The 21,510-nt window shown below is 41.4% G+C and overlaps 1 protein-coding gene and 1 long non-coding RNA gene across 2 annotated transcripts; both read right to left on the reverse strand.

The window, feature by feature from the left end:
* Nucleotides 1-490: 490 nt before the first annotated feature.
* On the reverse strand, nucleotides 491-18,562 carry LOC127140555 (anion exchange protein 2; the record flags this gene model as incomplete). The annotated part of the gene is made up of 8 exons (XM_051068566.1): nucleotides 18,433-18,562; nucleotides 14,531-14,735; nucleotides 6,256-6,425; nucleotides 5,931-6,157; nucleotides 4,667-4,791; nucleotides 3,505-3,725; nucleotides 1,471-1,647; nucleotides 491-604 (listed from the first exon to the last, which is right to left on the reverse strand). Coding segments are annotated over exons 1-8 (1,369 nt in total), but the record flags the coding sequence as incomplete, so codon positions are not given.
* LOC108872390 (uncharacterized) lies at nucleotides 6,381-19,992 on the reverse strand. Its single transcript, XR_001959218.2, has 3 exons — nucleotides 19,474-19,992; nucleotides 14,563-14,735; nucleotides 6,381-6,425 (listed from the first exon to the last, which is right to left on the reverse strand). It is a non-coding gene; the product is annotated as an uncharacterized LOC108872390 (long non-coding RNA).
* Nucleotides 19,993-21,510: the final 1,518 nt, after the last annotated feature.

Raw genomic sequence — 21,510 nt, forward strand, 5'->3', positions numbered from 1 at the left:
GAACATCCATACTGTTCACACCACACGACATGCATGTTCAGCATGTGCCAAATATTCAACTTCACAGCCAAAGCACTTTGTATTTCACCAGTTGATACCCTCATAACTTGGTTTAGCAGCGATGACTTCAGTGGAGGATCATGCTTACCGGGATACCAAGTGATTTTTTTCAATTCACTCAACATAAAAGCAAAAAATGTTTGTTATTACCGTAAAAAGTTGAGAGTACAGTTAAGAATACAGAAAAACAGCCAATGATGTCTTAAAACTTTGATTCTTAAAATTATAACCTGCTGTGCATCTCTCAGCTCTCAGCATCAAAAACCCTCTAACAGGTTATTAACTGAACACCATGCAGGTCAGTCAAAGTCTTGTGTGAAGTTAGAGTCCAAAAAACCAGGCTGGAAAATCCCCTAATTTGCATTCATTCAGTCATGTGCCGCTCTACACCTGCTGCATGCCTGTGAAATCACGCTCACACGAGTCAAACCTGCCTCTGGCCGGTCACCCAGCCTCACCTTCTGGTACCGAGCCATTTGACCGGAGTCCATGTCCAGCAGGACGCCTTCTAGCCGCGAGGACCGTACACAACCACCGGTAACGACTGGAGGAGCGAGGAGGTGCAGGAGAGGGCTCAGACACTGACACGATCGACAGCAGCACGGGACGGGACCTCACTCTTACACACATACTCGTAGGTAATTCTTCCACATCAAACACACGCACACCTGACAGGGACCTGTTGTTTCCCCCGGCTGCTGGGGGCTCAGAGCGCTGTATGTGAATGTGTGTGTGTGTGTTAATAAAACATAGCTCTCCCTCTCTCAGGAGCTCCCAGTGTCTAGTTACCTATGCTCCTCTGTCCCTCGTTTTTCCTTTCCGTGTGTGAAAGGAAAGAACTCATTCATTCATTTTAATTGTCTCCTTCCCTCCCTGTCCCATCCACAAAAGAGAGAGGGCTGCACTAAATTTGACACACTAAAACACTTCCCAGGATTTGTTATGATGGTCATATTTGAGGCATTTAAACAAAAATCTGCTTTGACACACCGTAACTATATTTAAAGGCAGTCATTTTTCTGACCATATGAATGACAGTGTTAACGTTTGTCTTCCTGATTAAATAAAAAATGATTTATCTTGCATTTCCACACATAATTCTGAAATCATTAGCAGTATCAGGATACATGGGTCACAAAGAACATTTTAATGAGCCAACCTTTGGCTCTAGAAAACTGTGAAACTTTAAAAAATAAATATTTTCTGATATTTATTAGACTAAACAATTAATCTTGGCGTAGAATTGGTGGCATTTTACAATGGAGTCACAGATTGCTCCTTTAATGTTACCACAATTAATATTTTTAATCCCTGTCCTGTATGTCCATTAAGGCTGAGATGATGAGGCTTAAAAAAGGCTATATCTGGAACAAAAACCAACCGAGGTCTGCATTAGCTGACGTTAAGTACTGCATGTCTTCTCAATGCTAGAGAGTGCGTAATGTTTCACCTCATGTGGGGTTCGGTCCTGCTTGCGGGTGCGAGTGGTCGGCTCTTTGTGGTCTTTCCCAGTGTGCACCACTTGTCCCTTGGTGCTCTTTCTGACCAGGTGTCTGCGCACGCCAGGGACATCTTCAAAACGATGACCTGGTCGAGCAGAGAGGAGAAGAGCAGAGGAGTGAGATGTGTTGAAGAATATACTTTACAGTTTGCTTCTGCAGAACTCAGCCTGCAACACTTTGACCTTTTCCAGAAGTTAAAATCTCAGCCCACCAAGTCACAGTAGGGAGTAGGGTTACTCATGTTGGCAGCATACCAGACATTGAAAAGGATATGGCGAGAGACACTGGATGGCACAGATACAACACTGTGAGTAGAAATTGTGCTGTCAGGTGTTGTAAGTTCAAAGATTGATCCACCTGCTGGCACTCTGATCCTTAAAACTGAAAGAATGTTTGCTGCAAATACACATATTTATCAGAAGGATGCAAAAGCCTAGTAGCAAAGAGTAGGAGAAAATCCCTTCATCAATACCGTCTTACCTTCAACATCACTTGTAAATCCTATGTAACAAACAGTGAAGCTTTTAAGGGTCTCATCAATGTTTTAACTCTCTCTGTGTTCTAGCTTTACTTGCACAGTCTCTTCAACTCCTACTGAGAAGGTCCATTATCAAGCTGCTCCATGATGTGTTCACTGGTGTGTGAGTGAAGTTTGGGCAGACTCTGGAGTAACATGGGGCCTGACTGGCATGTAGCTCCTGACGGAAAGAGGAGGGTATGTGGTGGGCGTTGGGTTAGTGCTGGCACGGCATCCTGACTACGTGACCCCTCGAGTGTGTGACTTGCGCTTAAATTTTGGCCTTTTTTTTGCCTTGACGGTGTCTGAACCATCAGAATGCATCAGTGAGCAGAGGTGTAAATTTGCTCAGGTCGAACGAAAGGGGGGAGCAGCGATCTAATAATTCCTGTGTTGAGCAGCAGCCAGAGACAGAGACTTTCCCAGGATGATTTACGGTGGCGGGAAGGAGATAAAAGAAGACAGAGAATAACTGGTGATGAACCTGCAGGGAGGCTCGACTCTTTGTCACTAAGCCCCATAATGACCAAATATCTGGACAATATCAAGCCAATACCTCAATCCACAGCTTCTTTATTTTGCCTCTGAGTCTACTTAACTCTTCCCCTTGTTTCACTCCACTAATAATTAAAGGTTTTGAACTAGATCCAGGTTTTGCAATCAACTACCATGATGGCTTGGGCCTGAGTCCAGGGGCCTCAGCTGACAGCGGGAACGGCTAATTTAATAACGCGGGCAATGTCTGCACACTCTCTGATAAGCTGCTGCTCTCTGCTGAGGGGTCAGCCCTGACGTAAATCTCCCCGTCCCGAACGTAACCCCACGCTGGGCTGGGGGCCGGGAAAGTCACAGGCAGCGGGGAGCAGACGGCAATGTAGAAGGGGTCTTGAGGGCCCCTGTCCCTCACACTGATGTTTCTGGAGGAATCCAGGCATCAAAAAAGCCAAGACACGACAACAACACATAGGTAGTGAAGAGAGATAAAAAACGAGGGACTGAAAATTATAAGATACGCAAAACGCCATCACAAAGTGACAAACTACAACCACATTTTGGCTGCTAGTAGCTAGCATGCTATGTGTTTTAGCAGCAGTACATTAAAGTTGTGGGCGATAAAACCATGAGCTGAAAGACACTAAAATGTCATGTAGAGCTGAGGGGAACTGCAGAGTTGGTGATGATTCGCTGTGGGTTTGTTACTAAAAGTAACCTCTTTAACATTCAAGTAGTCATGTGATCTATTATTAATAAGGTATTTATAAAAATATTGATTATAGAAGGTTTAAATAAACAAAGGGTTAGAAAATGAACATTACTTCCTTCTGGAATAAAGGTGACAACAAATAAAAACTTAAACTCACAATAAATTTCACATAAAATATTTCTTCACAAAAGTCTGCAAAGTGACATTTTGTCTATACTCACTCTTGATGCCGTCCAGGTCAGCGGAGGCCAGCGTCTGAGCCTCGCTCTCATCAGTGGGGATACGCTGGTACTTGGCCTGCTCTGCACCCGTCATGTTGCCTGTACGTCGACGCTCCTGCAGGTCGTAGCTGCGGCTGGCAGATGACACCCGGGCCAGCGGTATGTGTTCAGGTGGCGCTGTCTGGGGAGAGGGGCTCGAAGTCTCGGATGAGATCGGCTTACTGGATAAAAACAGAGAAAATGACAAAGCTGTAGCGCAGAATTTGTTTTTGTTATTTTTCTTTCGATGATTAACTATTTTCACCAAACATAACTTATAAAAAACATAAAGTTATAGATGACTTTTCACAAAGTAAAACATGCCTTAAAAACTCACCTTTTACTGCTCTTTTTTGTAGTGACTTTCTTTCTCTCTCTAACACATTACCATTTGAATATCACAGGAATAGTTCCTCTGCACTTTAGTTGCACTGATTGCTCGATTACCATCTTCTGATTCAGGCATTAGACCGTTCCACTGCTGCTCCTTCTATAATATACTTGCATCTCACAGCTTAAAACACATTGCTTTTGAGATTTAGATACTCAAAAAATGTAAAAAAGTACTCAGACAAATCCTCCAAAACTCTTTAAAACAAACATAATGAACTCACCTTCCTTTCAGTATCAATTCTCTTCCAAAAAATACTTTTTCCCTCAACTTTCCTCCTTTCCTAGATACAAATCCCCTGTGACTGCACCGCTCTCTGATAGACTGAAAATGAGAAAAGCGTGTAAATGCAGCTTTATCCTAGCTCAGATTTAAACCTCATCAAGAGGAAAAGTAAATGTCACAGGTGGAGCCTGGGGCAGCTGAGGTGTGTTGTGTCCTCTAGAGCGACAGGTGATATATGGGTCTCTGTGGAGAGGATTACTCTGGTCCATCAGATCGAGCCCAGCAGGGCCACTGGATGCCAGAGACATGGTAACGTACAGTGTGTACCTCGCTGGCCAATTAGACATGTGCTCGAGTGAAGCGACCCAATCAGAGCAGCAACATTTCAGCAACATTGCAAAAACATGCATTACGCAATCATTGCAGCAGGTGAGGCATGAATAGAAACCTAGAGTGTCTCAGGCCTCATTTGTTTCTTATTTATTCCAAGAACTATACTGGACTCACTCTGTGGAAGATGCATTTTCACTATCTGTTCCGAGGCCAGACTGTGGTACAATGTCGAGCGCTCGGGCCGGGTGAGGACTCTCTTTGCCGCGCTTGGCCACTTGGTCTTCATCCGAAAGAAAGAACTGTGTGAGAGAACAAGTTAAATGAAGAACTTCTGATATCAGATCCAAACAGTGGACAAACAAATGCCTAACAGCCATGTGAACATCAATCTAAAGAAGAGAATTTAGGAGTATCTATCGATCTAGAGTCTCTTAATAGACCCATAGAGTCCAGTTCTGTATACATCAGTAAAATGGGAATTAGAACAAAATTTACTAAGTAACACAACACACATCCACAAATTCCACAGAAATGGAGGGAATTTGATTGTAAAAAAGTTAATTTAATTTCACATTAAAAATAATAAATAGTGGACACCATGTCAACCCTGTGGCACTGACAGACTGAACACTTATCTTTCTATTACCTAACTATACTTTATTTTTAGGGCTGGTCTTAATCTTCCACTTTTATATAATGTATTACATATTCCTTCAGGATAAAAATAACAAAGTTGAAGGGGTGAAGTTGTGTTGGCTTCATAATGCTACTCACTTCCTTATCAAGTTGTCTTGTCATGTGATTTACATATTTTTAACACAAAGAGACATTTTAGGTTATGAGATTTGTAACAGAAGTATAACAGTAGAACAGTTAAATGAAAAGTTGCTTATCTCAAACATGCTCTACAAATTCTGTAGAGTGCATACTATTTATTTACACACTGATCAGGTTAAATCTGGTCCTGTTCTGTGAAGAATAATAATAACAGCCAAACATGAAACCCACTGATGAATGATTAAGACTATACTGAAATATTCATAGAGGAAAATATGGTAATCCTACAACAGTGAGTGAGTGGGTTGGGTATCAGAACATGGACTGTAGCCATTTGTGCTGCCGGCACATTCCTGAATGCTCATTCACCCACATCTTAATGCAAATCGCCGCAGACATAAACAGCAGCTTTGAACCTCTCAACACCCACATTAATAGGCATTCTCATTTTCTCTGGACATAAAACCAAGATATAAAGCAGGCAAGACTAGAGCCTGACCACTAATGCATATCAGAGGGTAAATTAATCAAAACAATTGCTAGTTGCAGCCCTAGTTTTTATATAAACAAGTGAAAATCCACAATATAAGCTGAAAAAGAATACCGTGCAATACATCTGTACTGTCAAAATAACAAGACTAACATGAAGTCAAACGATTACCTCCACATCTTTGGTTTTCTCTGAGTCAGATGGAGCTGAGGTCGTCTCTGTCCCCTCCTCTTCTTCTTCGTCTTCATCCTCTCCTTCCTCTATGGGGCCACTGCTGGGAACATGGCTGCTTTTATGATCTTTGTCCTTCTTCCTTTTCTTGCTGCTCTTCTTCCTGCGCCCCTCGGGGGGCAGTTTGGACAGAGGTCGGTGAATATGATGAGAGGAGTGACGGTGGTCTGTGTAGCAGACAGAGCAGAAATATTGCCACAGATGCTATCATGGCTGACTGTGGGAAATTGAAACGCAAACAACTATGATGCGTTTGTGTGCTTACATTCGATGTCCTCCTCATGGTAGTTGTGGTGCTGCTCATCAGGTACGACAGCAGCAGGGCTGAGGATCTGCTGGAAGCGCTGGACGCCCAAGGCTTTGTTCAGGTCCCCGTCATCCTCTTCTTCTGAGCGTGGGGGTCCCATGTAGTGATGAGGCAGCAGGGGCCTCTGGCTGCAACATAAAACAACACAACAAATAAATAAAAAGAAACAAACATCAAACTTCTGAGGTGTTTCTGGGACTGTTTCATCATGAAGGACTAATTTTTTGACACATCTCGAGTATGAACATAGAACTCAGTCAAAACCTGCTTTGAATTAGTATGCAGGATTTATAGTGTGTGTTTGCCTTTCGCTTAAATCAACACTAGAGGGAGTTGTGGTGCTGTGAATACAACACACTCAGGGCATCATATGACGAGCACCCTCATGCATGCATTCTTGAAAATAAGCTTTAAATTGGAAACAATAGCCATGTGCTTTGATCAGTTACTCTTTTTCCGTGCTGTGGTGTGACAGGGATCATGTGGGTGATAAGAGATCTGTTTTCTTGCAGCAGGACGCGGTGCCCTGCTGCGCCTTGCCCTGCCGGTGGGATGTTGTGATAAGGATCGTCTGGAGCGATACTCCAGCTAACAGGGCTGTGTTGCAGACACCTCACGGCAGAGTAAATGTTGCTATGGCTACTGCGAAGGTGTCTCCCACCCTGCGGTGAACCCTTCCTGTGGCAAAACTCAGGGCCCACAAGTCATCTGATGCTCCCTCAAGTGGTTCTCAGGACACCCAACATATCAGTCATTTATTAGGTTTTCATGCAGGGAGCCACAGAAATACGTGAGGTACGTGATGGGATATAATTACTCTCCTCCCACCTGCAGCTCCTGCTTTTGTGTCAAACTCAATTGCAATTGCAGCAGTAGATTGTAATTAAATACAGTACATATATTCAAGAACTGAACCTAGATAAAATACTCCATTTTACAATATGCAACTGTATAGCTCTATTACATCTCTATTATAGCTCTAAATTTTCACTTACCCCTCTTCATTTATTTGACTGCTGTAGTTACTAGTTTATTTTTATGTTAATGTTAATTTTAAACAAAAAAATATAAGCTGATAAAATCCAACACATTTTTCAAAATTAAACCATTGGTTAAAAAAAAAAAACTGGCTTGTGACCCTGAATGCAGTGAATACAAATTTGTGTGGCAGGACTTTGTTATTTCCTTCTTTCCTCCTCCATTAATCATCTCATAACCTTTTAGATTTATCTGGTGACCCTCTGGAGGGCTGGGAGGAACTGGGCTAAACTAACTGACTGTACATAATGTAGTTAAAAGTAGATCCATCGTGACCATCTACAAATGTAAAATGCTGCTTTCCTACTGATGCGTCAGTATTAACAATCTAATAATGTGATATATGATGATACATCAGTCACAGGAACTATGTTCTGCAGAACCTCTACTTTCACTTCTAATACTTTTAAGTACATTTTGCTGATAATAATATGTTTAATAATATTTCTGTGTTTCCTTCCGCCAACTTAAATCAACACAAGAACAAAAACTATATACACACACGATGCAAACCCGCTTTGTATTGTCCACACCACATTCTCTATAGCTTCATGTACAAGAAGTCCTCTATGCTCCACTTTTAACACATTAAGCTCATCAAATCCATCAAGATGAGAAAACGTGATCTGGAAACTCATGATACTTGACGCCCAACAGATGTTCATGAATTAAGGCATGTCAGCAGAAAGTGTGAAAAACTGATTCCCATGACCAACAGGACCATGCTGTTTCTTACTATGAGCTGTTTTTACATGCCACACACAGGTGACAGATGCAGAAAAACCCTGTCCTGGGCTGTAGACCAGCAGAGAGTTATGAGTAAAAAGAAGAGACAGGTCAGATCGTTGGGCACAAATTCAATATTGACCCAAGGTCCAATTCATCATGTAGCTTTTTTCCCCCCTGACAGATCAACAAGAGACTCAAAAAGAAGAGTGAACACACTCACCCCAAAGACAATGCAGCAACACTGACACTTAAAGCAGAAGAGCAGATTTCTTAAAAACAGCCTAAATGGAAAATGTGGCTTTTTAAATCTCCAGATTTTGAGTTAAATCAAAAAAATTAAATAGAGAACCTTTTGATTTGTGTAATCAGGTATCACTCTGCATCTGCATCACTGTCTCAATACTTGAAAATTTAATTAGATGACTAATCCAAAAAACCTGGAACGCACGTATCCTCACCAGATGAGCGAAACCCGCGGAGTGCTGTTACACAATCCGGCAGTTTATTTTTACAGAGCTCTCATTCATATCTCGGTTTCACAGTGAATCCCTAGAGGTGGGAGAGATGTGTGAGGGATTCTCAAGGAGGTGAGAGAATTTTCCACAACCGGAGCCATGTGCAAAAACAAGCCCAAGGAGAGCTGAGTAAAAACAAAACTGACCAGACAATGAAGAAACCCGTGACAAAGAGTAATATTTTCTGACTTCAGCAAGGAATTTAAGAGACTTACCTCACTCATGGCAACGTGAGCTTTAATCACAGTCAGTGGTTTTTTTGGTGGCAACAAGCGTCAGAGCCCTCCACCATGACAACACTGGAGCTGTGACCCTCAACACCTCTATTAAGAACTGCAGGCAGGAGCTATCCCTCTCCCCCTGCTTATCAAAGCCTCGTGATATCCTAATCAGGGCCCTATCGGCCAACCTGCCACCTTCACCAGTCTGCTCATTGTGCCAGGGCAGAATAAACAAGACTGTCAATCTCGCTTTGAGGACAAACGCAGCCTGAAAGGACAAGCCGTGTTTGAACAGCGAGGAACAAAACCTCCAGTTGACATTCATCTCCAGGTTTTAACTTTGCTGCATGAAGCCTAAATATTGACCAAGGTGCTTTTAGTCAATGCGCCTTCAAGGGCAATGTAAATGCATAGGAACTAAACATCCCATACTTTTCAAAGGATGTAGTTTTGATGGCTAATATTGACCAAAGACATATTAAGTAACAGGCTGGAGTGAAATGTTATTAAAATGTTGTGTGGCCCATTCAGGTAAAACCACAGTTGACTAACCCTGACATGACAAATGACAAAAACAAAATATTTGAGGTTGAGCAGTGAACAAAAACACTAAATTGATAAAACTACAATAAGTGATTAACCAAATAAAACAGCTGTGTGTGGAAGATTTTAGAAAAGATTCCCAAATCTTCAGTCAGACTAATTCTGTCTATGAGCTGTGGAGTATTACTGCAGGCATGTTGGTAGATTTCCAGCAGAGCATTCTTGTAATTTCTGAGAACAGTGGCACTAATCTTGTAAAGGCAATCAGTACACTCCCAATAATGCATTAGAATTTGAATTTATGCTCACTTTTGGGAATTAGCTGGCCAGGAAGCCAATTCATTGTACGTGCATTGGAGATTTTAACCCTTACGGAGAAATATCACTGAACAGAAAAGACTGTGCTGTAAATGAATAAATAAATAAATTTAAGAGGCAAAAGTAATTTAATGTTCTTTCCCTTTTGCTTAAACCAACACTGTGTAACTTTTACTGAGCAACAGCAGCCTCTGCAGCCACAAGTGGTTGTTAGGATGGTCAAAAGGTATATATCCCTCATGATTCCTTGCTTCCCAAAACCAGAAGTGCTGTCGCTGTGACAAAGACATTTTCAAAGTTTCCTCACTGGATATCAGAGCTGAACACTGGTTTTTAATGACTTTACTCTTGAACTTGCTGGGCCTGATTTCCGGTAGTTTGAGTCACTGACTATCACTCGCTTACGCACTTCTCGTGGGAGATCCGGCCCAATCAACCAAAGTTACATGGAGCAAGAAGAGGCGTTCAGGGCATGGGAATGACAGAGGCACTATCAAAATGATTTTAAAGCTGTTATTTTAAGATAAAATAGCTGCATAATGTTGCTTTTAGATTAAGAGATTAAGAGTATACAGTTAGTTCTCTGGAGACCATGAATGCCAAGGCAATCTATCCTGTAGTCGAAATATTTCAGTCTGGACCGAAGTGGTGGACTGACAGACCAACACTGGCATCCTGAGAGCTCTATGGCTAGCATGGCTAAGATTAGTTCACCACCATGCATTTGAAATTTTAACCCAAATGCCTGACACAGCCAGCCACCAAAGACTGCAGAGAAATAAAGGTAATGTGATGTTATTGGTTTTTAGCTTAAATTAGAATATTTAGTAACTAAAAGAGTTCATAAAGTTTTAAGAAGTAGTGTGCATGTGCATGTGTATGTGTATGTGTATGTGTATGTGCATGTGCATGTGCATGTGCAGTGGCTGTATCGTTGCACAGGGCGGACACTTGAGGATGTGCGGAGGCTGCTGCAGAGGAGATTATCTGTGTCGTGAGGTAGGCTCAAATCCCACACAGTCAGCATTGGAGGGGAAAGGGCGAGATAGGCTGTGAATGTTGTAGTGATCATGTCGTACTGTGTGGCTGATGAGTCACTGCATTCCTGCAATACACAGGTCTGCAAGGAGAACCGAGTGCACAACATGCTCAGGATTTCTGATTATGATTAGAAACGAAGGAGTTGTAACCCACTTCTGTCCTCAGCCAACTGTGCATTTCATATTATGCAAGCACTGATTTTCACAACCCTCCTATTGCATCATAATTTGAAAAGGCATGTTTTCCACTGTTTGCACTGCTAAAAATAAGATCAGATATAAATTCACAGGTTTACCTTCCTCTCTAGAGATACCCTGTGATTATATTTGTATTGAAAATTGAGCTTGTAGCTTTATCATTTCTTGTTATGCAGACAGGATTTTCAGTAGCCAAACATAGATAATTTGCCTGAGGTAGTGTTTTCACCTTTTAGTTTTATCTAAATTGGAAATGTCCAGCTGATAAACTCTGCATCTGTTGTGTAAGACGGGTTCTGCAGAGGTGGCGAGATGCACGTCACAGGAAGTATATGAGTCTAGAAGAGTAATCACATGTAATAGGGATGAGGTTTTGTAAACCGCACTGTGCTGATCCTCCTATCTGAGGTCTGACAGCTCACTTCCAGAAAACCTGTCTCACCAAGAGTCACTGATATAGTTGCTATATATGGATGGAGACATGGTGACAATGTATTTTGGTGTGCACAAGTTAAGCCAAGAGTTAGATAAAAAGATTGGCATCACATAAACCTAGCCTGGTTAGCTTAGCTTAGCATAGAGACTGGAAAGAGAGGGACCCAGCTTGTCTGGCTCTGTAAAGGTAAAATCTGCTTACATATGAACACAAATTTTCATGAAAAATCATATTTAAAGAACAGTTTTATCTGTAATGTTTCTTAAGATGAAAAAATGGCTACCACAAGTTAAAGTTTTCAGTGTTACCCTGTTAAGAAATCTTTCGTAATCCACCTGATGAAATCAGAGGGGTGACTATCTGTAACTAGTGACACATTAGGTAGTAATTATTACCTTGGGTTTCTAATACCTTGGAAAAGCCATTGAGCTGTTGAAGAAGTAAAAGTGCATCTCAAAAGTTCAAGAACTGGACTGAACATTAACCAGCTACAGAGTTCGTGTTGAGGTTAAATTTACCTAAAGAAGCAAAGTCAGGCTACATATATGCTTAGAAACCTCTATTTGCACTATTTAGGATCATGTGTAATGACTGACTGGGGATGATAAGAGCAGGACTAAATGTCATGCACACAAACAGACAGCAAACCATGCTTTGGACTCACATGTTACGTTGAGGCCTCTAATCTCAAACTGAACAAACTCACCTTAGATGCATACAGAAAGTCCATCAAATTACACACATGAGTGTTGCTGCAGCCTGAAATACAGCAAGATAGCGATACTGTATTTGTTTTTCCAGAGACAAAACGAAAAACTAGAAGCGCTGACCACTTCTATGGAAGCCGTTTCCCCATTTCAGTCAACCCTCGTCACATGACCAGGGCAGGTCTTCAGGGTAGGAAGAAGACGTTACTGGGTTTCACAATGTTAGCCCTTAAAAATCCAAACAGGATTATCTGAACTCGCCCCGGCCACGCACGCACAAAAACACACATTGTTAAGGAGATAATAATTAACTTGGTCGAGTTGGAGGCAAGAGAGCAGCCAATAACTGCTAAGGCACTGTCACACAGCAAACAGTTTTATCTTTACTGAGCTTCTTAATCGCCAGGTTACCTGTTGGCAAGTCTTATTATGACTAAGCTGTATTCTAGTCCACGATATCTCAGTAAGTTTTATGACAGCTACCTGTCTTTCTGACTTTAATTAGCAATAACAACATGCAGATTGTGAACAGATTCTTGACAGAGGATGTCAATCTTCACCAAGAAAATTAGAGCTCAAGGTGGACAAAGTTAAAAAGGGCCATGCAGTAGCTCATATTTTACACAAGGATGGGCATGAATCTCAGTTTTATGGGTGTTAATGCAAGAAAGATATGTAAACCTTTTCTGCTGTTTTGATTTCTTGTGGCTATAAAGAGAATTATTTCACAATCTTGACACAACAAGGTTGTTTTATTGTGAATCCCAAAATAATTATAAACTGTGAGACGTAAATCATTAGACATTCACAAGCCATTTTTAAAAAAAATATATCTTAACCTGCATTTTTTTAAATACTTTCTTTAATTTTAATGTTTTAACTCTCATTTTCCTTTCCAGACTAGGTGTGTCAGTTGGTGAGAGAGTGAAGTGTGGTGGAGTTTTGCGATTATTGTTGAGTTGTTCCCTCTTATTTCGTTGTATGTCTTCTTATTGTCTTAGATTTTCATCTTAAAGGGCAATAAAAAGCCACGCACATAAATAATTTTGAGGAAATCTAATTAACAAGAGGCTGCTGTATTAAAAAAGGGTAAAACAAAACATTAGAAAGAGTTTAAGTTCTGTCTTTCTGCACATCTTTCATAGACCAGTAGTTAAATGTCATGGATCCACTTTCACTGCCTAAACTCTGCATTCTCAGACTTAACTGCTGGGATTTGATTTAAAGCTTGGACAGCTCTTGTGTTGTTTATGTCCAGCGAGGAAGCGCCCTTCCAGATTCCATGCAGGTACTGTATATGCAGGCGTTGCTAGTGTGGTCACGCAGTTGTGAAACACTGGAGACGGAAGCAGCTGACAGTACACAGACAAAAAACCCAAAGCTAAGGGAAAGCAGGCATTTCCTAGATGGGTGTTGTGTTGAGGAACAAAACAACACTGGTCTATCTGAATAAGAATACGCACTCTCACTTTATCTCTCAAGAGTGCAATAAAAGTCAAACCTCATGAGAATTCTCTCAAAGTAACCTCTATCACTTTTTTTGCTCCCACTGTGCAACAAACATCACGATTTCCACTCGCCTACATGTTCAGCCCACAGCACAGTGAACTATCATCAACATAGATTGTTGAAAGCCACTCTGGGAATCGTAGGACATGCTTAAGAGCACGAAGAGGGTTGAGAAAGGTGGGGATATCAGCAAAAAAAAGAGGCAATCCTTATAATTCGTGGAATAAAATCAAACATAATAATTCCTGGAATTCATTAACCCTTGCAAACTGATTCTATCTAGCAACATGAAAATATTCATGTGTGGATTTTTCCTTTAAGCTTGTGATATTTTCTGATTTCTGAGGTGAACTTGTTCAGAGTCTCTTGAGTTGAGGAATGCTGCTTTCTTTGGCCGCTGACCAGCTGCAGCTCCCAGCTTTGCCAGTCATGTTTATCACATCAGTCCCACCAGCAGCCGTGCAATTATGTTTTTCATTATCATGTGCCAGTATTATTTTAGTGTTTCCGACACTGGAAACCCATCAACTTAAAGAAAAGAGGAAGGAAACTGTTTTAGTGGTGGAACCGTTGACCGTTCTCCAGTACTGTAATGAAAAGGGGATTTCAACGGGAGCAGTTCTCTGTGCAGTTCTGAAGTGTTTTTGAGCTATTCTGAACATTTTTATTTTTGCAGTCAAGTACATAGGCAGGGAACTGGCTCTAAGATGAGACTAGATTTGTACACACATAGCTCTGGAGGGAACAGCATGTCCAAAATACACACTCCAATGCCAGAGAGGACGGAGAGAGCTGATGCAGCATAAATGTGAACTACACTAAAGGCAAGTAGGGAGCTGAATAGCTACGGTCTCATGCATGGAAAGAGGATAATCTGTTAATTGCGAGTGTCATCTCCTCCTGAAAAGCATTTAACCTAGTTTGTCACCATCACTCCCTCATGTGTTTTATCATGTGGCTGATGACGCTGGAGCCTGACTTGACCGGACAGACAGAATCGTGTGGACTTACACTGTGAATAACCGCTGCCACGGCATCTGTGATCTGGTTGGGAGCGCTGGGGTTGCTCATGGCTCCGCAGTGGAGTTGCTGCTGGAGAGGATCTGGAAAGCTGGTTTGGATCAGTGGCGGCTTTAGCCCTTCTCTTTCTCGCTGGGACTCAGACAGCTTTTGGGCAGCATAACCTGGACACAAGATATAGATCCAGGAGTTAGTTCACATGAAGCTGGAGATTCATCTCTCGAGGCAAACAAGAGGGAAATAGCTGTGGGCAAGTAATCTCTGAATATGAAGTACTGCCAGGAAGTAATAGGATGGTGATATATTCCAGCACAGTGGGTTTTAAATCAAATAATGTCTATGAGGTTTACTGATTTTGGGCTTAAAGGATGTTCATATCCCACAATTCAGCTGATCACGTGATCAGCTGAACCCTCCTCAAACAACAAGAAGTGAAGACAACTGCAGAGCAGGTCTGGCAGAGCATCACCTGGAAATAAACCAAGTGTGCTGATGTCTATGAGTCACAGACATTAGGCTGTCATTGTCTGCAGAGGATTTGAAACCAAATATTAAATGTGAAGACTTTATTTCAGATTATGTTGCATTGCCCAGTTACTTTGTGTTCTGCATTTATAATAAGACTATCAGTTTTCAGCGAGGCTATACGCAGACACTCTAAGTACAGCTGAGGTGGATGTAGATATATATGTAGATCTTAATATTAAAGCCACAAGTCAACACTTTAACCTCATAGCCAGCTGTGCTGGAGTGCAAAGCCAGCAAAATACAAAACACAAAGCAACATGTCTCACTGTCCTAACACTGTCTGTATTGTGACACGTAGGCTAACTGAGTAATCGACAGTTTCAGGATTTCCTGGAAATCCCTCATGTACCTTTGAGTCCCCCAGACCAGACTTCAAAACCACTAATGACTTTAACTGAATGTCATTTTTGTGATGTAGAGGAAAACTGGAGACAATTACATTATACCTGCAACATAATGGCAACAATGGCAGGAGTGGTACAATACATACCAACAGGATTTTATAAACAATGACACTCATCTTTTTTCATTTGTATGATTCATGATCTGAAGCCATGCAGCACTTCCTCCCCACCATTCAAGGTCATTAACCATTAGAGTCAGATAAGAGCCAGATAACGGCATGCTACTGTGGAGAGGACCCTTTGATAAGCGGCGGCACGTGCCTCAGCTAACCTACACGTCTGTCATTCCTGCATCGCCATTATATGACATATAACCACAGGAATCCAGAGGTGAGCATCACAACCACAGTGAGACAGTTGGAAATGTTAATGAAGATACTACAAGAGGACAGTAACTTAGAGAAGTCATAAGTAGCCAATAATAAATTCATTGTTTTGTTTTTTTTTTATTAAAAAAGTGCCAAAAATGTAGTGATTCTGACTTCTCAGATGCTGGTTTTTGACATTTTTAAAATCTTAAATAACTGTCTCATTAATTAAAAATAACAACACTGGATTGGAAGTATTGCCAAACATGATACCGTTAAACTAACTGAAGCAAAACCCATTGTTTTACAGCTGTGGACCTGAAAAACTGTCCTGTAGTCTTACTCAAGGTGTCGGACTAGCAACATTATTAACAGAGCAACGGTTTTCCCTCAGTCTAAAAGCCGAGGAAGGCCCTCTTTTGGTTCACTTTTCAGAGCCACAGTTAGAAATCACATCCTGCCAAAGGCTCCCTGGCTCTCTGACAGCAGCTATCAAAGAAACGATAAGCCTCCCTGATGCCTGAGCACAATCATATCAATGACCTTGTTGACAGCAAGGGATTTCTAAGAGTTATGCTTCACTGAAGTACAATCAATGACAAGGGATGCAGGAGTATGTAGGAGCTGGACAGACTGACAGACATGGATTAAACAAACACATTAGCTTACTCTTCATTTGCTCTGCCAAGCCACTTATGTTAATTACATACATCTGCAATCTGTGCAGCCGATAAAGGAGTCTACTACTAGTGTGGCTTGGTGAGATTGAAGATTACTTTCTCAGTAAACCTAGACCCCACCACTGTGGAAGAGGCAGGGCTGGCTACACAGGGATAAAGTTACAGAACCCTGGGATCCTTGGCGAAAACCATGGGAACCAGCTTATCTACCTCAGGGCATGTCTGTAATAATACCGTTAGGATAACAATAATGATCAGAAGAAGAAAACAACAATACTGACTGCAATTGCCTGAGTAGGCAACTAGATATAAAATCATGCCCTCCCTAAATGATCTGAATATTTTGTCTGCTGTCAGGTACAATCAGTCTGTCAGAGGTCTGAATAAAAAGGAACTGGTTGTCCCTTGTGTAATAACTGAAATGCCAAAAAGGGGCATGGATGAGTGCTGACAGTGCAAGAGGAAGCGAGGACAAGATGCTCTGTATTTCTCCTGGAAGAAGCTCATCACGTCTTCCCAGAGTCGCCTAGAGAAGTCAAGTACCTTGCAAACTGTTCCTAAAAGAAGACGAGGAGTGTGGAATTTATTTTCCCAGACTCCACAACTTTTCCATACTAGATTTAGTCACAGCCTCAAATGTGAGCACACAAGGCTTTGGGAAAACTATCCTTCTGGGAGGAAGTAAGTATGAAAACAGGAAGAAGGTAACTGCTACAGACTGCCGCCTGTCAGGAGGAGCCATAAACTTATTAAAAAAAAATGGAAACATGGGATTCTTTCTAGTATCTATAATGTCAGACCAATGTCGGGAGTTGACCGAAAAACGTGTGTACGCATGGACCTGGACCTATATTCCAGAGTTAATCTGGGTTAATACGAAATGTATTATCAACCTTTAAGTCTACACTCTTACATTATAGGTTAACTCAACTTGTCACAGCATAACAGGCTGCCATCCTCATCTGTCCCTCCCACAAACAGAGAAGACGCTAAGAGCACAGAAACAATCATGTCAAGTGTGTGAGGATGCCAAAGCAACGGTCATCTACAGAGAGTAAATAACAACTACAGCACTATTTCAGTTCAAATTACACATGTATCTAACATTACCTGCAAATGTACCAGTCACAAATAAGGAGACTGAGGAAAAGCTCCTCTGTTTATAGGTCAAAATTCATTTCATTTCCTATTTGACTGACTTGACAGCTGACAGTGTGCAACCTGCTGTTTATAGCCTCTGAAGTAACATTGCAGTGATTCTGAGGAACTAACATCTCCTTTCCTATCTACAGGCTGATCATATTAACCCCAGATGATTTATCTTGAAATTAATCTGAATATCACCAAAATGTTGACATTTCCTGTCATATCTTTGGAGGTAGGGGATAGATCAGAGCCGGGTTTTGTCATTTTTTGTCATTATTGAGATGTATGATACACACTTGGTGGTGACTCATCTGTCCCACACAGATTTATGTACCTGACACAGTCTCTTTGGTATGTTGTAAATGTTAAGTATTGATCAAAATGCCCTGGTTACTTCCTGAGAAGTATTTATTTAGAATGTAAGGCACATTTTAGACACTTAAAGGGAAAAGAAGGACAGAGCTAGAGAAAAAACATCAAACATCAACCTGGCACTTTCATTATAGTGACTTTTTGAGTGAAGTGAAGTGAAGTTTGAGGAGAGTTCTGCATTAGGAGGTTTGAGAAGTGATGAGTTAGCACAAACTCCCCACTGAACATTTTAGAAATGGCAAAGTCAGTTTTTCAATCGAGGCGAAGACCTGTTTGTCAGAAAGGTTAATTTGCTTCTTAGCCGTCTTTTACTGTAATCCCAAGTGACCTTTTATGGTAATTTAGGCAAAAGGTTAAAAATTCCTCCTCATAATGATATTAAGGGAAAGGAGCGAGACAGCCCGACGACTGGACAGAGGTTACGAGCCAGACTCAAAGTCACGACACAAGCCCACATGCGTCTAAAACCGGCCTTGTGCCAGGACGCCCCGGCCGGGCCCGGCTTCAATCGGCAGCTTGGCACGCGAGTGTGGACCACAGACTGCACGCTCATCTACAAATTCTATCAAAAAGGCGTAATTAAAGAGCAGTTCAATAAAATATACAAACTGACAATAAAAATGCCTGTCCAGAAATAGAAGCTTGATCACAATGTCCAAACCTCAACCAACAGACAGGCCTGTACTTTTAAAAGCAGGACAATAACAGAGAGCAAAGGAGCAGTTTAAGGTTTCATTAGAGAACTGGCTCAAAAATAAGAGCATGATCCATTTGCTTCTGTTTAGCAGACAATGCATTTCTAGAAAGAGACAAAACTGATTGTGTAGTTGTGATAGTCCCAAGTGACATGGAGATAATTTCTGGCCTTTTTTATCTAACACAATAACACACTGTGGTGTTCTGCTGTAAATTCACAGAATTGACACTATTATCACTGATTGAAGACTCATGCAAGAGCTGAAAATCAAGGAAATAAGGTCTGTGCTTTAATGCTGCTCTAAATGGTCAATTCTGAATCAACTGCAGCATTTAGAGAGCGATCACTTCCAAAAAACATGGCCTTTTAAAAGGCTGTAATTTAGGATTTCTAACACTGGAGAAGCATGTTTGTTCTACTTAAATTTAAGTGTGTGTTTGAGGGGTTTTTCTGCTGTGTAACCTGTGGAACTGAGCAGGGTTTGTTTAAAACTCTCCATGCTACAGCTGACTCAGCTCTACTCCTTATCCCAACTAGATATGAAGAAAGTGTGACAATAACAGGAAGAATCTTGTTAAGTTTGATTAGACATGACTTAAACAACGGCTCTGGTCACCTAATTAAGGACTAACCCACATAAACAATGAATTAAATGGATGATAAATTAAATGGAAAAACAACAAACAGTACAAAGTGACTAATAAGACGATGTTAAAACATGACAAATGGTCAAGAAACACAAAAAGAGGTCCGTGATTGTACCATACCTTTGTGTGCTTATTGCAGAGAAGCCACCGCAGACATTGTAGTGCAATTCTGAACTCTGCTGTGAAGAGCGACCCGGGGCTGGTCAGAGTGCAGGACAAAAACAAACAGAGGGAGAAAGGAGAGAGAGAGAAGGGGACAAAAGAGAACAAGAGTTAGAGATGTGGAGCGTGCGAGTCGGGCGATCATCTGCTGTGCTGCCTCTCGTCGAGCCAACTGCTCTCTCAGACCAACATGCAACGACTGATAACAGCAGCCTTCCTCCTCAGGATTATGTTTCCTCCTCCAGCCTGCTGACAAGTAGCCATGTGACTCCAGGACCCATTCAACACTGAGTCAGAGGCTGCTGCTCAGACACACAACTCTATGTGTCTGTATCGCACATGCACACACACATGCACACACACAAATTACCTCAAGCTTAAGGAGGAAATTCAACCCCAATGATCAATATCTGTCTCTAACAGACTATAACAGTGGCTTTGTTTTAGACCAGTGCTTCCCAACCCCTTTTTGGTTTTTGACCCCTTGCAAGAAATCACTGTCTACCAGCCACTCCTCATCACTGGTTACAGATTTCTACCAACTGTGATGAGTGATTATCCTGACTTTATTATGCACAAAAACAGGACCAGCAGTCTTACATGCTGGTGTAATGATGGCGCTAGAGGGAAAATATTCATCCTGCAGGGAAGATGATTGCCTGGACAAAATTAAATAGTTGTTGAGACATTTCATTTAAAACTGCAAAACTGGACAAATTGATGGCTGGATGACTGGCTGCCCAAGGATACACCTTTGGCAGCCGGTTTGACTCCCAGCCGACTGGACCATTTGCTGCATGTCATTCCCCTACTCTCTTTCCCTCATTTCCTGTCTGTCTTGACTGCTACCTATTGAATAAAGGCAAAAATGCCCCAAAAAAACAACAACTATATTTTTAAAAAATCATCATCATGATCATTAGGATTCATCACCTGAGAACCATGAATGTCTGTACCACATTTTGTGCCAATCTATCTGAGATCCGAGATATTGCAGTCTTGACCGAAGTGGTGGACAACAAACACACAGGCATTACCGTCCATAGAGCCATGCTGCTGGCATGGCTTTTTAAAGGTGCTGTGGAAAGATACCATGCAAAAATGTTGTGTGGTCCTTTAATCACATGAGGATTGCACACAGTGTTTCCCATGTGGAAATACTGTTTCTATTCTAAAAAGGTCTATTACGATCTACAGCAGTGACATAAATTCCTGTTGCGACACAGACAATAGGTGACCGCCTGGTAAAGAAAAGGAATTTAACATTAAAAAGAAGAAGGCAACATGAAAGAGGGTGCCACAAAAGGCTGGTTTACCACCACATACAAGCAAATGAATGACATCTCTTATTTCAAATAATACAGACTGCAGGACAGGGAGTGAGTCATTATGTACTTGCTTTCTTTAGAACATTGAGCAACTTTACTTCTCATGAAGGGCAGTGCAATTTTGCCAGGAAGCTCCTGAGCATCTTAAAAATGGTGAATGGGTGATCTATATCCTGAGATAAGCAATGCCAGTGGTTGTTGGGGTTACAAATATCTCAAAACACATCAACTTTGGATCTGCATGTTTTTGGACATGTTTATAAAGCTGCACAGGATGTTTATTCATTTGTGAATATGTTTGCTGTTCATGAAATGAGAGGGAAAGCAATAACATGTTACCTAATATGTCTTCAATTATTAACTGGTAATGACTTTTGGTGTAACTGTGGATGCTGAAATGCCCTCAGTATTTCTGGTTGAAACATTTTAGTTGCAGCTCACCTGGATTATCTGCTGGTTCTGGTAAAATATCAGTTTTGGGGTAAATTCAGGATAAAATACACACTGGCATGCCACAGGTTCTTAGTGTATTTGGCAATGGAAAACAAAACTTGTCATGTCATGGAGGAATCAACACTATTACACAATTAATCCCACCTAAAGTCATAAAAGCCGCCAGCTTAATTGTGTTTTCCAGTGAACAAAGAACAGTCCTGTGATCTAAACA

This window comes from Lates calcarifer, unplaced genomic scaffold (genome assembly GCF_001640805.2).
Source record: "Lates calcarifer isolate ASB-BC8 unplaced genomic scaffold, TLL_Latcal_v3 _unitig_492_quiver_988, whole genome shotgun sequence".
Taxonomy (NCBI): domain Eukaryota; kingdom Metazoa; phylum Chordata; class Actinopteri; family Centropomidae; genus Lates; species Lates calcarifer.